General features: G+C 50.5%; 5 protein-coding genes and 1 non-coding gene across 6 annotated transcripts; 3 read left to right on the forward strand and 3 right to left on the reverse strand.

The window, feature by feature from the left end:
* Positions 1-1,007: 1,007 nt before the first annotated feature.
* Positions 1,008-2,869, forward strand: P152DRAFT_449525 (plus-3-domain-containing protein; the record flags this gene model as incomplete). The annotated part of the gene is made up of 4 exons (XM_033678114.1): positions 1,008-1,276; positions 1,341-2,053; positions 2,104-2,240; positions 2,288-2,869. 4 exons carry the CDS (start codon positions 1,008-1,010, stop codon positions 2,867-2,869), a joined length of 1,701 nt encoding a protein of 566 aa, XP_033533881.1.
* Positions 2,870-4,737: 1,868 nt separating this feature from the next.
* P152DRAFT_466627 (quinate permease) lies at positions 4,738-6,602 on the forward strand (the record flags this gene model as incomplete). Its single annotated transcript, XM_033680701.1, has 5 exons — positions 4,738-4,856; positions 4,908-5,237; positions 5,286-5,825; positions 5,878-6,259; positions 6,309-6,602. The coding sequence occupies 5 exons, from the start codon at positions 4,738-4,740 to the stop codon at positions 6,600-6,602; spliced, it is 1,665 nt and encodes a 554-aa protein (XP_033533882.1).
* A 1,269-nt stretch (positions 6,603-7,871) lies between these two features.
* P152DRAFT_30237 (D-xylose reductase xyrA) lies at positions 7,872-9,413 on the reverse strand. The gene is made up of 3 exons (XM_033675092.1): positions 9,100-9,413; positions 8,771-9,049; positions 7,872-8,713 (listed from the first exon to the last, which is right to left on the reverse strand). Exons 1-3 carry the CDS (start codon positions 9,202-9,204, stop codon positions 8,117-8,119), a joined length of 981 nt encoding a protein of 326 aa, XP_033533883.1. The 5' UTR covers positions 9,205-9,413; the 3' UTR covers positions 7,872-8,116.
* Positions 9,414-9,623: 210 nt separating this feature from the next.
* On the reverse strand, positions 9,624-11,066 carry P152DRAFT_466629 (GroES-like protein; the record flags this gene model as incomplete). The annotated part of the gene is made up of 5 exons (XM_033680702.1): positions 9,624-9,827; positions 9,885-10,353; positions 10,440-10,599; positions 10,650-10,777; positions 10,849-11,066. 5 exons carry the CDS (start codon positions 11,064-11,066, stop codon positions 9,624-9,626), a joined length of 1,179 nt encoding a protein of 392 aa, XP_033533884.1.
* A 963-nt stretch (positions 11,067-12,029) lies between these two features.
* On the reverse strand, positions 12,030-12,112 carry P152DRAFT_t38. Its single transcript has one exon. It is a non-coding gene; the product is annotated as a tRNA-Pro (tRNA).
* Positions 12,113-12,481: 369 nt separating this feature from the next.
* P152DRAFT_417317 (HET-domain-containing protein) lies at positions 12,482-13,111 on the forward strand (the record flags this gene model as incomplete). The annotated part of the gene is made up of 1 exon (XM_033677084.1): positions 12,482-13,111. A coding segment is annotated over exon 1 (453 nt), but the record flags the coding sequence as incomplete, so codon positions are not given.
* Between the last annotated feature and the right edge of the window lie 502 nt (positions 13,112-13,613).

The raw sequence follows: 13,613 nt of genomic DNA on the forward strand, positions 1-13,613 counted from the left end.
CCAGCTTCTTGATCGTACATATGCTTCATGAGAGATCGAAGATGGGGATGTGCGCGGACTATCGGGGGTGTTTGGGCGCCATAGATCAGGATCGCGGCTAGTTCACCGGCATGATTGACTCGTAGCTGCATTACATCAGTATCATGGTCAAAAGTAGGAGGTGGATGTCCTATACTGCGCTGTCTAGAAATTCCTTCTGCTCCTTGCTGAGCTCCGGAGCTGGACTTTGCCTTTCGGGTGACGTTGGCGATGTTGATGAGACATTTGAGGACAAATACCTAGACCCACCACAATGGGCTAGATATCGATTATATGAACCCCCATGCTGAAGGCCTGTACGCCTATGCAACCCTTCACAACGGGAAAGGAAACCTTGTGCAGCCGGGCGAGACATCCCGACAGGATAATGGCGAATGGCCTGACAGCCAAAGAAGTCGTGATTTAAGCAATCAACAGGAAATGTTATATGCAGTGCAATGGTGAAGCTGTCCGATAATCCATATCAAGGGAACCATCCATTGCTGCCTCCCCCGTTGATCCCATTCAATAAGAACTTGTGAATTCGAATGATGACGATAATGATAATGCATCTGGAGACTCAGACTAGTAGGGGATATCCATTCAGCCAATGAGCGTGCAACATAAACCGGCAGAACTTCGGGTATATCTTCAGTACTCTAGCGCCGTGCGTCCATCGGACTTCAACTCTAACTTCTTGCGCTTCATAGATCTTGAAGATTGACAGTAATCATACCATAATTTCCACTGAGCATTTCGACTTCAATATTGGATCCTCATAATTCCCACTATCATCTCATTTCGAATTTCAGAAGAGTGCTTGCGCTCCTTCGACGACGCCGACCGACTTTAGACCTCCCGGTGGATACGACCTGTCACCGCGACCTGTCATCCTGACTGCTTCTCCTGGCCGTCGAGAGTCCACGGGTACCGACACCTCACGCGATCCAAAGGACCGTCTTATTAAACAGAAAGCTATATCCATCAAGATGTCGGATGACGATCTGGACGCGCAGCTCCTCGCGCTGGCCGCTGATTCTCCCGACGCGGAAGGCGAACCCGCTGATGATATTGTGTTACCTCCCGTCATAGAAACCGGAGGTTCTTCTTCACCGCCTCCACAGACCGAACAATTGAAACCATCGGAATCACCGAATGGTCAACGAGGTGTGGCGACGAAGAAGGTTCCAACACAGAATAAGGCGGCAAGGCGACAAAGTCAGGCAGAAGACCTGGAGTCGGAAGAAGATGGAGAGGCGTAAGTGAATGTAATCCGTGACAGTCAGGCGGCGTAACTGATAAATCCTTTTTTTTTTTTGCAGATCCTCGCCTGCACCATCTCACAACTCACTCGGTTCGGGTGATATGATCGAATCTGATTCCGAAGCCATCATCGACGATCTAGACGACGACCTTGAGACAGATAAACTTGTTTTCCCACTTGAAGGTAAATATCTCCACGAGAAAGACAAAGCCATGATTGAGGGACTCCCGGAAATCGTGCGCGAGCAGATCCTCGCCGAGCGAGCGGCGGAGGTCGATCGGAAGACCCAGGACATGCAGCTCCGCCGCCTCCTGCAACGCCGACGCGGCGAAGAAGCTCAACAGGCCGAGAAGAAGAAACGCAAGGCCGCCACCGCGGAATTGGAAGAGGGTCCTCGTAAGAGCTCCCGAGCGAAGACCAAGGCGAGCGAGTCGCTGGAGAGCTACAAGCGTCAACGCGAACTTCGAAACCAACAACGTCGAACCGATCAAGACCGTCGCGTCCGAGACCCCTCGCGATCTCGCGAATCTTCCGAACGGGATGCCGATGGCGAAAGTGACGTCGAATGGGACTCGGGTGTTCGAACGGTCACCAGTGCACCGCAGCCGGAACTCAAGGATTTCGAGAGGATCCGTGTTGGTCGATCCAACTTTGCCAAAGTGTGTTTCTATCCCGGATTCGATGAGGCCATCGCCGGTTGCTTCTGTCGCGTCAACGTGGGCCTTGATCCTGTCACCCGCCAGAATGTCTATCGGATGGCTCAGATCAAAGGTATTGTACCCAAACCTTGGCTCGGTGACAATCTGCTAACAACTATACAGGATTCTCCACAGGCAAGCCGTACAAGATGGAAGGTCCTACTGGTCCTTTCATGACCGATCAAATGGCAATCCTTACCTACGGGAAATCGGACAAGTCGTGGCCCTTCGTGTCTTGCTCCGATTCCAAGTTCACCGAAGTATGACCACTCTAGGACTATGCTCCCATCAATTCTAACAATCCCAGGTTGAATACCAACGTTGGCTGCGAGTCTGCGAAGCCGAAGGGGCCAAGATCCCCAAGCTCTCCTACCTTGAAGCGCGTTGCGACGGCATCCACAAACTCCTCAACCACACCTGGACCGACTCTGAAATCAACGAGAAGATCCGCCGCCAGGACAAATACGACATCAACGAATACGACAAGTCCGCGCGCAACGGCGCCACTAAAGTCGACCGCCTCGCCGCGATCAACGAACGCAACCGCAAAGCCAACGCCGAGGAAGTCCGCCGCGCTCTCGTCCACCAACGCAAACGCGAACTCGCCGCTCGCGAAGTCGCCGGCACGAAAGCGAAGGCCAAGGAAGAGGAGCAGAAGGCGTTGCTAGAGAAGGAGCAGCGGGAGAAGAAGGGGGGGTTGCTGGCGCCCAAGGACGAGCTCTTCGGGGACGGGAGCGATGTTAGCCGCACGGCCACTCCCGCAGCGCGGTCAGGTGCGAGCACGCCGGCGCCGAAGAAGGAGCGAAAGGGATTACCCGGGTTCGCGAGGGTGAAGATGGACGATGAGATTATCGGGGAGTTGGACTTTGGGATTGATGTGGATATCTGATCCGATCCGATCCCAGGATCCTGCAGTCTTCAGTCTTCACCGATGTCTCGGCTTTTAGCGTGGATAATATGGAATGGGATGGTGGACGAGTGTCCGGGTAAAATGCGAGTGACGCAATTGGCCACCGGGGTTTCCGCATCCGGATATGGATACCACGATAAGGCAGCACTTTAACTTTCATGAAAAGCGAACGTCAAGAATGGAGCATGTTAATATTCGGCTGGGTTCCCTGCCTTGCCATAACGTGCCATAAGAGTGGCCCTGTGTCCTGACGACCCCTACCCGATATTGTCCGCCTCTACCTTGTCGACACTCGACAGGGCGATAGCTGTCGATCGCGGAACGGCACGCCTCTCCATTGCCTAGTCTACATGCGACTCCATCTTCATGATCTCCATTCCCCATTGGTATTCAATCCCACCGATCCGGAACGTGCATCGTTCACCGATCCTGCATATCAGGCCTTCGACGACCCGACCCCGGGGAGTCGGGAGATCGCATCGACAGCAGCGATGCGCCGTCGACCCTCTGTCGATCTGTGATCCCGCCGTCGGGTATTCTCGTAGGCGTCGACTGTGGAGTGTGGAGATCAGAACCGGGGACACATGGTGCTGACTGCTGAGGCCTGACATGCGGTTCCTGTAGGAGTTCTACCCTTCTCTCGGGAGTACTCCCTTTACCCGGCCTCCTTCCCTTTGCGACTTGCGTGCTGAGGCTCACTATTAAGGAGGCACAGCTCACAAGTTTTACTCCGTATAGATCATGGGGTTCACATTGCAGACGCTCTAACCTGTTCTCTGGCTGAGAAGGTCAGTCGGTTCCTGCAACTTCGCCATCGGGCACATTGCCATCACGGACAAGAGATCTCGTCTATCCACGGTTCTTTCGTGGAAATGTACCTGGAGTTCCGACTCGAGGAATCACAACCCTGGCTTCTCCCGTCATCTTATACCTGGTGGGATATACCGTATACGAGACCGAGATCCTTCGGTTACTGCTTCCCAAGTGTAACTCCAAGTCCTTTCCGTGATAGCCTCTCACTTCCCATTTCTCTCGATCCAACAGTATGTCAACTATTTTAGACCCGTGACCACAGCAATTTCGAGGCGTTAACCGTCAGCTCTTGTTTATTGCCGGCGCTTCTGTCGCTCGTTTCAATGTTCTCTCGGGCGTTGTCCGACTGCAAAGCACTTTTGAGTATGGCTGCCAGTCATGGAGCTGGGAGATGAGATATCCCTCAAAGCCAGCAGTCTTGCCGTCTTGAACGTCCCATGGCCTCATGGCGTACTCCACAGTCGTCTGATTTCTTCATGTTCTCAAAACTCTCCGCCTTAAAATCTTTTTCAGGGAAATCCAGACTGCTCCAGTACCCACAAAAGTGGTCCGAATTAGGTAATTGTAGCCACCAGCATCGCATCCTCAGCGGCAAGCCGACCGATGTAACTGAGACTAGGGTGCTTAGCGCGAAGCCGATGCGACACCGTTCCTTTCGCTGCTCTTCGAACCGACAGCTCAACCACTTTACGCAAAGATCGCCATCGTCAACTTCGGTTCAACACCACGCGAGCTTTTCTCACTAAGCCTTGGACCTGAGCGGAGACTCCACGATAGGGCGTTTTTGCAATCTCCGCATGTTCATGTGATATCCGGGGTACCCGCAAAGTTCATTCGCTATTAGGGAATCTGGGGACTGGGGATGGAATTGTTGGAGGGAAAATATGGATATCATACCGCTACATTATTCCCTTGCCTGGGGGTGATGCGTGTATAACTACTCCATTCGCCCTTCTCACGATGATTAAATTCTTCCTTACCCTCTCCCTTCTCCCTTCTGTGTCTCATCTCCTTTGCTTTCACTAATACTCATAATGGGCGTCGAAGTCACAGAACCAACTAGCGCGCAGCTCCGTGCCGAGTTGGCGTACAAAAACCGATGGCGGACTCTTTGGAATAATCCGAAGATTATCTTCATTGCCTTTTTCGCTTCGTATGCATCCCGATTTCCCTTTGATTGTCCGTGTTGCTGACTCTCTTCCAGCTTTGGTGGTTTTGAATATGGCTACCAGCAGGGTGTCCTCGGCCAGTCTTTGGTCATGACCAAGTTCGTGGACAATTTCCCGTCCATCGTGAATTCGCCCGGTGCAACAGGGTGGTTGACTTCTATCCTTCAACTGGGTGGTATTCTGGGTTCGCTTACCGCCGGTATCTTCGGCGAGGTTTTCTCACGGAAGTATACCATGTTCTCTGCCTGTTGCTGGGTGATCCTTGGTAGCTACCTGTATATTGGTGCTACTTACCACAATCCGGCAATGCTTTACGCTGGTCGGTTCTTCACCGGTGTGGGTGTAGGAACCTTCAGTGGTGTTGGGTAAGCTGACTCAAGACGTGTACGATGTTCCTCGCTCATTATTGATAGGCCACTCTACAACGCTGAAATCGCTGCCCCCGAGCTTCGTGGTCTCCTGGTATCATTCTACCAGTTCGCCACGATCTTGGGTATCATGTTGTCCTTCTGGATTGGCTATGGCGCCAACTACATTGGCGGCACCGGTGAAGGGCAGACAAACCTGGCGTGGATGCTCCCCTCCATCATCCAAGGTATTCCTGCCGTCCTCCTTGCGCTCGGTATATGGTGGCTTCCATTCTCCCCTCGTTGGCTGGTCAAACAAGGACGGGATGAGGAGGCGTTAAACACCATCTCATACCTCCGCAAGCTTCCCATTGATGACGAGCTCGTCCAAATTGAGTTCAAGGAAATCAGAGCCGAGCGCATCTTCGAGCAGCGGAACTTCACTAAGAAGTTCCCTAGCCTGGCTGAGAAGGGTTCGAACGTCTTCGTCCGCGAGTTCGCTCAATATTGGGATATCGTCCGAACGTGGGACAACTTCAAGCGCGTGTCCACGGCGTGGCTGGTCATGTTCTTCCAGCAGTGGTCAGGAATCGACGCCATCATCTAGTGAGTCCTCATACAAATCACCTTTCTTGAATCAATCTAACCATGATTCTAGCTACGCAGCTCAAGTCTTCCAAAGCCTCGGCTTGACTGGCGGGACCACGGCGCTGCTTGCCACCGGTGTGACCGGCGTCGTCTTCCTCGTCAGCACTCTGCCCGCAATGGTCATCATTGACAAAGTCGGACGAAAGCCCATGCTGCTCGTCGGTTCCGTGGTGATGCTGGTCTCCATGGTCCTTGCCGGAATCATCGTCGCAAAGTGCCAACATGATTGGGTCGCCAACAAGGTCGCGGGTTGGGTCGCGGTGGCCTTCATTTGGGTTTATGTCGGTGCATTTGGTGCCACTTGGGGACCTGTCTCTTGGACGTTGGTTTCGGAGATCTTCCCTCTGTCGATTCGATCGAAGGGTGCTTCCATCGGTGCCTCCAGCAACTGGGTGTGTATCTCTTCTCTGATTCTCGTATCGCCTTACTAACTGAGGCCAGCTCAACAACTTTGCCGTCGCCTTCTACGTTCCCCCTATGTTCGAAACTTTGGAGTGGGGTACCTACATCTTCTTCGCCGGTTTCCTTGCTGCTGGTATCGCCTGGGTGTTCTTCTACCTTCCTGAAACTAAAGGTGCCACTCTCGAAGAGATGGACCGGGTATTTGGCAGCAAGGTTGGTGCGGAGGATGCAATTCTCCTTGCCGAAGCACGGCAAGAAGTTGGCTTGAACGCCTCCGTTGAGAACATTGCGATTGAATCCATCAGCGAGAAGATGTCTGGAGGAAAAGTCTAGCTTGTAACTATAGACAAATAATAATCAGTGAAGTCCTTCGGCATTGACCCGTTGAACTTAAAAGATCATCAAAGATCATTTCAAATTGTCCTCACCTCATGCGTATATTGTGGTTTCTTCTAAATTAGCGGTGAAATAAGCCTATTCTAAATCCCGCTTTCTATAGGCACGAAATATCCATATACAATCCACTGCGATTGACCACAGTCCCCACCAGTCGCGAATTCAGCCTACAGATTAGGCTATCATGAAAGAAACACTGCTTCCGGCCTTCAGCCGCCCTGCAGGACTCGAAATCTCGAACGCCAAATTTCGTACGCGCAAGGGGGTAAATCCTTCAAAACCGCTAACCATTAGCCGCTACCCTCCCATAGAGGCCTGGACGGCCATCTAACGGGGCTCGCCTTCTGTCATCGGGAACTGGGGCTTCGCATCGGCGCATCCCGATCATTTCAACCAAAAAATAATGGGAAATCCGGTTCAATGCCGGGTAGGGATGCCGAAATGCCTCTAGGTACCTTAGCGCTGCGTCGGCTGGGGATGGGGTCAGTGGATACCGATACGACTAAGTCATCGGCCGGGGAAGAAATTTTCTTTTGTTGTGAACCTGAATGCTGGGAATAGGATTTTATGCCGACAGTTATATCCCGGTCTTTGCGTCAGGCTGCTTATGGCGATCCGCCACATGGATTTACCAGGGGACCGAATTTTCAGAGGTTGGGGAGGTGACATGTGAGATAAATAGCGGTTTCGCTCATTCGGATAATTAATGCAGCGACACGGTGGGAAAACCCCGTTAGATTCCAAAAGAGCGTAGATAGATTGAACTTGATCCTGAAGAGCCGGGTCCTACGAAAACAGGCTGTTCCTGCAGCTATTTTATATGGTTTACAATGGTGATCTATTCCTTAAAAGGGAAAGAATAGGAGTATAGAATCGAATACGGAATGAAGCCGTGGGGAAACGCCAAGAAATACAGATATTCTGTGACATGAGTGGTGAGTACCAATATACTGGAGTGAGGATCGAATCCTGGCATCGATCTCGTGAAGACAGGTATGGTCGTCGTTGGCACGTTGCATGATCTGTAGTACAGTAAACTACGATTTCCAAAAGAGAGAAGCATAATTAGTCGGATCTAGATTGCGGGAGTATGGCCTGTGGATACACGTCAAGTCATCAATAGAGGTTAATATTGTTCACATTTACGCGCTGCTAGTTTCCCAGACACTGCACCACACGGAGATCTTTACGGAAATAAGGCCGAAGTTATGGTCTATTATTTATTTCTTATGACCAACGGCTATCCATGGCATAGGTACATTCGGAGTATTGTGACATAAATCCTTGCTCCCAACAGGGTGCGGCCCACGTTCCCCAGTTTAGCTAACTGTTAATGCCGCTATCGCACCATGAGATGCGGAAAATTCCAACGGAAAAGACTATGTGGGAATGCGGGATGCGGACGTGTTCCGTCAATCTGTGTGGTTGAATGCCCGAAACGGTCTTTAGCTTTATGCGAAGATCCTCAACGGCTTGTGGAGGTAGAACCCAGGGTCGTTGAACCTCAAGCCCTTATCCAAGGCACTGATGGCCTCGAGCTCCTCCTTCGTCAGATCGAAGTCGGTCACCTCCAGATTCTGCTTCAGTCTGTTGACATTGTTGGACTTCGGGATCACGGCGATATTTCGCTGGGTGGCCCATCTCAACAAGACCTGCGCGGGAGACTTGCTAGTGCGCTGAGCGGCGTTCTTTACGACCTCGACGTCGAAGAGGAGAGTTATATCCTTTGTTCGGCGGCGGAATGCCTCTGGGAGCTCCAGGAACGATTGTGGTCCGAAAGATGAGTAGCCGGTGACAGCGATGTTGTTTTCCTGAGCCATGGCAATGAGCTCCGGCTGGGCGAGGTAGGGGTGATGTTCGATTTGGAGGGCGGAGATGGGGTGACGGGCATACGTCTGCAGGTCATAGAGAGTCTGCGCGTTGGCGTTGGAGATACCGATCGATTTGGCGATGCCGGAGTCGACAATCTCCTCGAGGGCCTCCCAGGTCTCGTGGAGAGGAACATTCGCCTTCTCGATCAGCTTCTGCTCCTTGTCCATCCACCAACCCTGTGCATACGGCAGTGAGCTTCAAGGACTATGCTAATCAAGGAAGAGAAAACCTACGGGGAACTGGAGGGTCTCAGGCTCAATGTACTTCAGTGGAACCGGGAAGTGAATGAGGTACAAGTCAATGTATCCCAATCCCCATGCCTCGTTCTGCGACTTGGCCATTTTCAACGCATGGTTCTTCTCGTGGTAGTTGTTCCATAGCTTGGTCGTGACAAAAATCTCCTCTCGCTTCACGAGGCCCTCATCAATGGCCCTCTTGATGCCTTGACCAGCCTCCTTCTCGTTCGCATAGTCGTATGCTCCATCGAACAATCGGTAACCGGTTTTGATCGCCTGCTATACGTTAGATGTGATCCGATTCCAACTCTCTCGCCGGAACACACGTTGTAAACAGTCTCCGCTGCGGTATCAGCTGGGACTTTCCAGAGACCGAAACCCACGAGGGGCATTTTGTGGCCGGAGGCCAGTGTGACAAGATCTCCTGGCATTTTGAAATAAATTGGCTTCAAACTTTGATGATGAAGTAAAACAAGATAGGTTCTAGACACAAAATTTCGAGGTTTGAATTAATTTTTTGAAGTGCTCCTCAAGTCTGGCAGCTTGGGTATTATGAGATCATCTTTATTTTACTTCTTGACGACCCGATTGGGGGCGGCGGAAATATTACTGGAAGCGGTAAGGTGAAGCGCAACTTAGCCGTAAAGGTGGAGATACCGTGGTCGGTAGAATCATCTTTAGCCTAAACCACCGGGCCGAACGCCCAAGCCAAGGCCGTATCCACGCTAAGTTACAATTGTTCAGTGCAACCGCTCCTTGCCAAAATGCCGTTCAGAACTCGGGAAGCGAAATTGGTTATGGTCTAGGCTCTAAACGAAACTGGATTTTCATCTAAGAGGGCATACCTGCATCACAGACTCACATCGACATCGTCGATAATCTGGACCTTAATACCGCCTTTAGTGATGTCGGAGCAAAGCTGAAGTGCCTCAAGCCCGTTTTCGAGAGGGAATGTATGCGATATGAGTTTCTTCAGATCCAAGATGCCACTGCTCAGGCACGCGATGCCTGCGGGCCAGGTATCACGGTACCGGTTGATGAATTTGAGGTCGATCTATCATACGAACTTAGCCGCTGTCGAGTAGCGTCCGATTCGTGTGAATTGACTTACCTCGGCAAGTGATAGATGCATGAATGGGAGATTGTTCATGATTTCTCGTCCAACACCGATCACCATGACTGTCCCACCTCTTCTGACCGCAAACGCGGCGGTGCAAACGCTGCTTTCGACTCCGGTACACTCCAAAACCGTCTGTGGAGCAACATACTCAGTCTCGCCGTACAACTTTCGGATCGCTTTGGCATTGCCTTCAGCGTCTAATGAGCGGTCAATTTGATAGGTGGTGCAGGAGGGAACGAATTCTTTGGCAAAGGCAAGTCGTCCTGGATCCAGATCGGTGATAACGATAGGATGAGCACCTGATGCTCGTGCTGCTGCCACCGCAATGAGCCCGATGGGACCAGCACCGCAGACGAGAGCCGGATGACCAAGACTCAGTCTGGCTCGGTCGATGCCATGCATGACAACTGAAAGAGGCTCAACTAGGGCGCCTTCGGCGAATGAAACATTGTCGGGGAGCCTGGATTCTATGTCAGCGCGGTCCAAAAATGTCGATGCTGTAGTTTGGGTATATCTCCGGTCTCTCACGGTCGATGGGTGCCTCACTTGTGTAACCACTTCGCAGGATGGACCTTATATCTCTGAAGACTGCCATGGTAAGGATAGACGCCAGCAAATTTCACGTCTCCGCAAAGGTTATATCGGCCGTCCATACAGAGGAAGCATGTTCCACAAGGCACGCCCGGCTCCATCGCCACTCTGTCGCCTGAACAATGTTAGCCATATATCTACCCTGGAAATCATAGCGGTCCTTACCAGGCTTCAAGTCAGTGACCCCCTCTCCGCATTTCAAAACGATGCCGGCAGCTTCATGGCCTAAGATGCAGTCGCCTTCAACAACAAGCGATCCAATCCGCCCGGTTTTCCAGAAATGGATGTCTGACCTGTATCAAACATCGATATGAGCGTTTGCCCACGAATAGAACCATGCAACAGCGCCGCATTCTGGACTCACCCGCAAACCCCAGTCGCCTTGATATGTAGAAGGACTTCCCCTCGTCCGGGAGCGTAAACTGGAGCGTTGACTTGCTTGATCTGATGATCTGCGGTAACTTGTATCGACGGATTCGAAAGGGTGGTCGTAAGAGTTGTAGGCGGAACGGACTTTGCTGGAAGGATGGGAGTAAACTGCAAGTGGTCTCTCGTTCTGTTTTCCAGCACTGCAGGTGCCATTGTGCTAACTTTCTCGACTGGTGAAGTTCCAGATGGATAATCCCGGGAATTTTGACAATATGTCATATATCGATGAAGCCGAACTCAAAGAGAATATAGAGCACCTTCTGCCCTGCGGCTCTCCTTGCGCCGAAGGTGTCGCAAATTGTTCGTACACAGTAGACAGTCCAGACCCTGAGAAGCGCTTACCATTACGCTTTTAGGGCTAGTTGAGGAATGAGAAGTTTCCTGGGGGCGACTGCCAATAGTTATAATTTCTCCGAGGGTACTAGTCGGTCCTGTTACCGGTAGAGTTTATGAGGAGCCTATTATTATTAATTATTGTAGTACCGCATCGTGGTTCCAGAGTTCAGAGCTCCTCCCCCCCTGGTGGACATCTTCAGGCCTCGAAACTTCAAACCCATAATACCTAAGCAAGGAATGATGGCTGTGATTAATTCTTGGGTCGCAGATGATAGTTTTATCGTAGCAGAACATGTTTGCAACCCTGGGAAGTAGAGCCTCAGGACCTAGAACCCATTGTCCCTCACAGTGCTTGATCAGCACTTTGAATTGCTCAGTCATTGTCAGAAGATCACCACAATCAATCATGCTAGTGGTGTACTGTAATAAAACTCTACCTGGCATAACGATCAAATTTATGAGGCATTAAGGAATAAGTTGAGATGTTTGATAAATAAACCGAAGGGTTCGAAGAGATATTACGTTTGCGACACGGAATCCTTCAGGTTGAAGGCAGGGCCAGTCGGTCATGACCAGCTAATCCTAAAAAGCCCAGTGGTTGTTTGTCTGCCCCCCAAGCTCCAAAGTACTATTATTCCTTTGGGGTCAGATCTCTTTTGCTTCTTAACACCAACGATGACCGAGTAACTCCTAGGTGCATATCTTAACGTATCTCAATTAAATAAATAAAAATTCTACAAAATATAACATTCTGTAACAATGCAAAAAGATATTATAATTGGGCCCAACCGCGAATTGAACGCGGGACCTCCTGCAATTAAGCTAAGCCCAAAGCAGGAATCATACGACTAGACCATTAGGCCAATTTTTATATAAATAATACCTCTATTTGGTATATTAAGTTTGTTTGAAATAAGCTGAGGTTATGGTTAGAAATTGACCAGGTTGTCGGAGAGTTGTAGAGTGTGCTTTGTCGTTGGACAAGGAATTTGAGCAGCTGTATAAAAATGCAGAGCTGTGTGCGATGCGAATATCGCATTAACTATGTTGTACGACTTGAAGCTCGAATTCCAAGCCAATCGGAAGTCTGGTTGGGGAAACACCACGAATGCGGCCGCTCTTTCTTTGCCGCTGGGGAACGTGGCTGTCGGATTTGCGACATCTTTATGAGGTACCACTTACGTACTTATGGCAGTTTAGACGAAAATTTCAGAAGCAGCGCGTTATTGGTACTTATATCTCAATCTAGAACGCTGGCGGCATTCATCGTCCTTACGGTGGAGCACTGAGAGAAGCATTGGCAGCCAATTTCGCACTACACGCAGCTTCGACTTAATGTTTTCCTAGAAGATGATCCAAGCTATCATCGCTCACTAGAGACTTGTCGCAGCTCGCCATTAAGCGAATCCATGGATGATCCGGCTGTGTTCAAATTGGCAGCTCAATGGCTTTCAAATTGCACCACCGAATCATTAGGCCACGATAATTGCAATCGATCAACAACACCAGGGTTTCGCCCGCGCCGACTTCTTGATATCCGTGGAGAAACATTTTGTTTGTCTCTCGATGCTCTTGGAACAACCCAGGAACCCTATTGTGCTCTATCGTACTGTTGGGGTGAGGGACCAACGCAACTTATCCTGACTACATCGAATGAGGAAGAGTTTCGCAGAAATATTGCCTTTCCCTCGCTTTCCAAAACAATTCAAGATGCCATTTATGTTGCGAAAAGACTAAGAATTAATTATATCTGGGTTGACAGCCTTTGTATCATCCAAAAGGGCGACGGAGGGCAAGATTGGATTGAACACTCGAGCACAATGAGCAATATATACTCGAACTGCATCCTCAATTTATCAGCTGATCGGGCGAGATCAACCGCCGAGGGGTTTTTGGGCCCACGAAACTGGCCTCCTATCCGACCTATCTTCAGGAGCAGCGAAGCTGAGAAAATTCTTTCAACACCTTCAAAGAAATACGTATTAATTACTTTCAGCAATGTTGCGGATTTTGCCCTTGCATCCGAACCTCTTGGCTCTCGGGGATGGGTCCTCTCCGAACGCATTCTCTCCCCAAGAACACTTCATTTTTGCGCTGGTGAGATATTTTGGGAATATGCTGGATGTCCAATTGCCAGCGAGTCATGTCCGGCTGGCTTTGTAACCGCTCAGAAGAACTACATCTATACCGATTATTGGCTTACGAAATCGGACAGTGAACGCGGCCGGATACGAGACTGGATTGATATCTTGAACAATTATTCGCTCCTCTCGCACTCCAATCCTATGGCGGACAAGTTGGTTGCTCTGGCTGGAGTAGCCCGATTCTACGAAGAGACAACCGGGAACAATCTTGTCGCGGGCA

The sequence above is a fragment of the Eremomyces bilateralis genome (assembly GCF_010015585.1).
Source record: "Eremomyces bilateralis CBS 781.70 unplaced genomic scaffold P152scaffold_10, whole genome shotgun sequence".
Classification (NCBI taxonomy): domain Eukaryota; kingdom Fungi; phylum Ascomycota; class Dothideomycetes; order Eremomycetales; family Eremomycetaceae; genus Eremomyces; species Eremomyces bilateralis.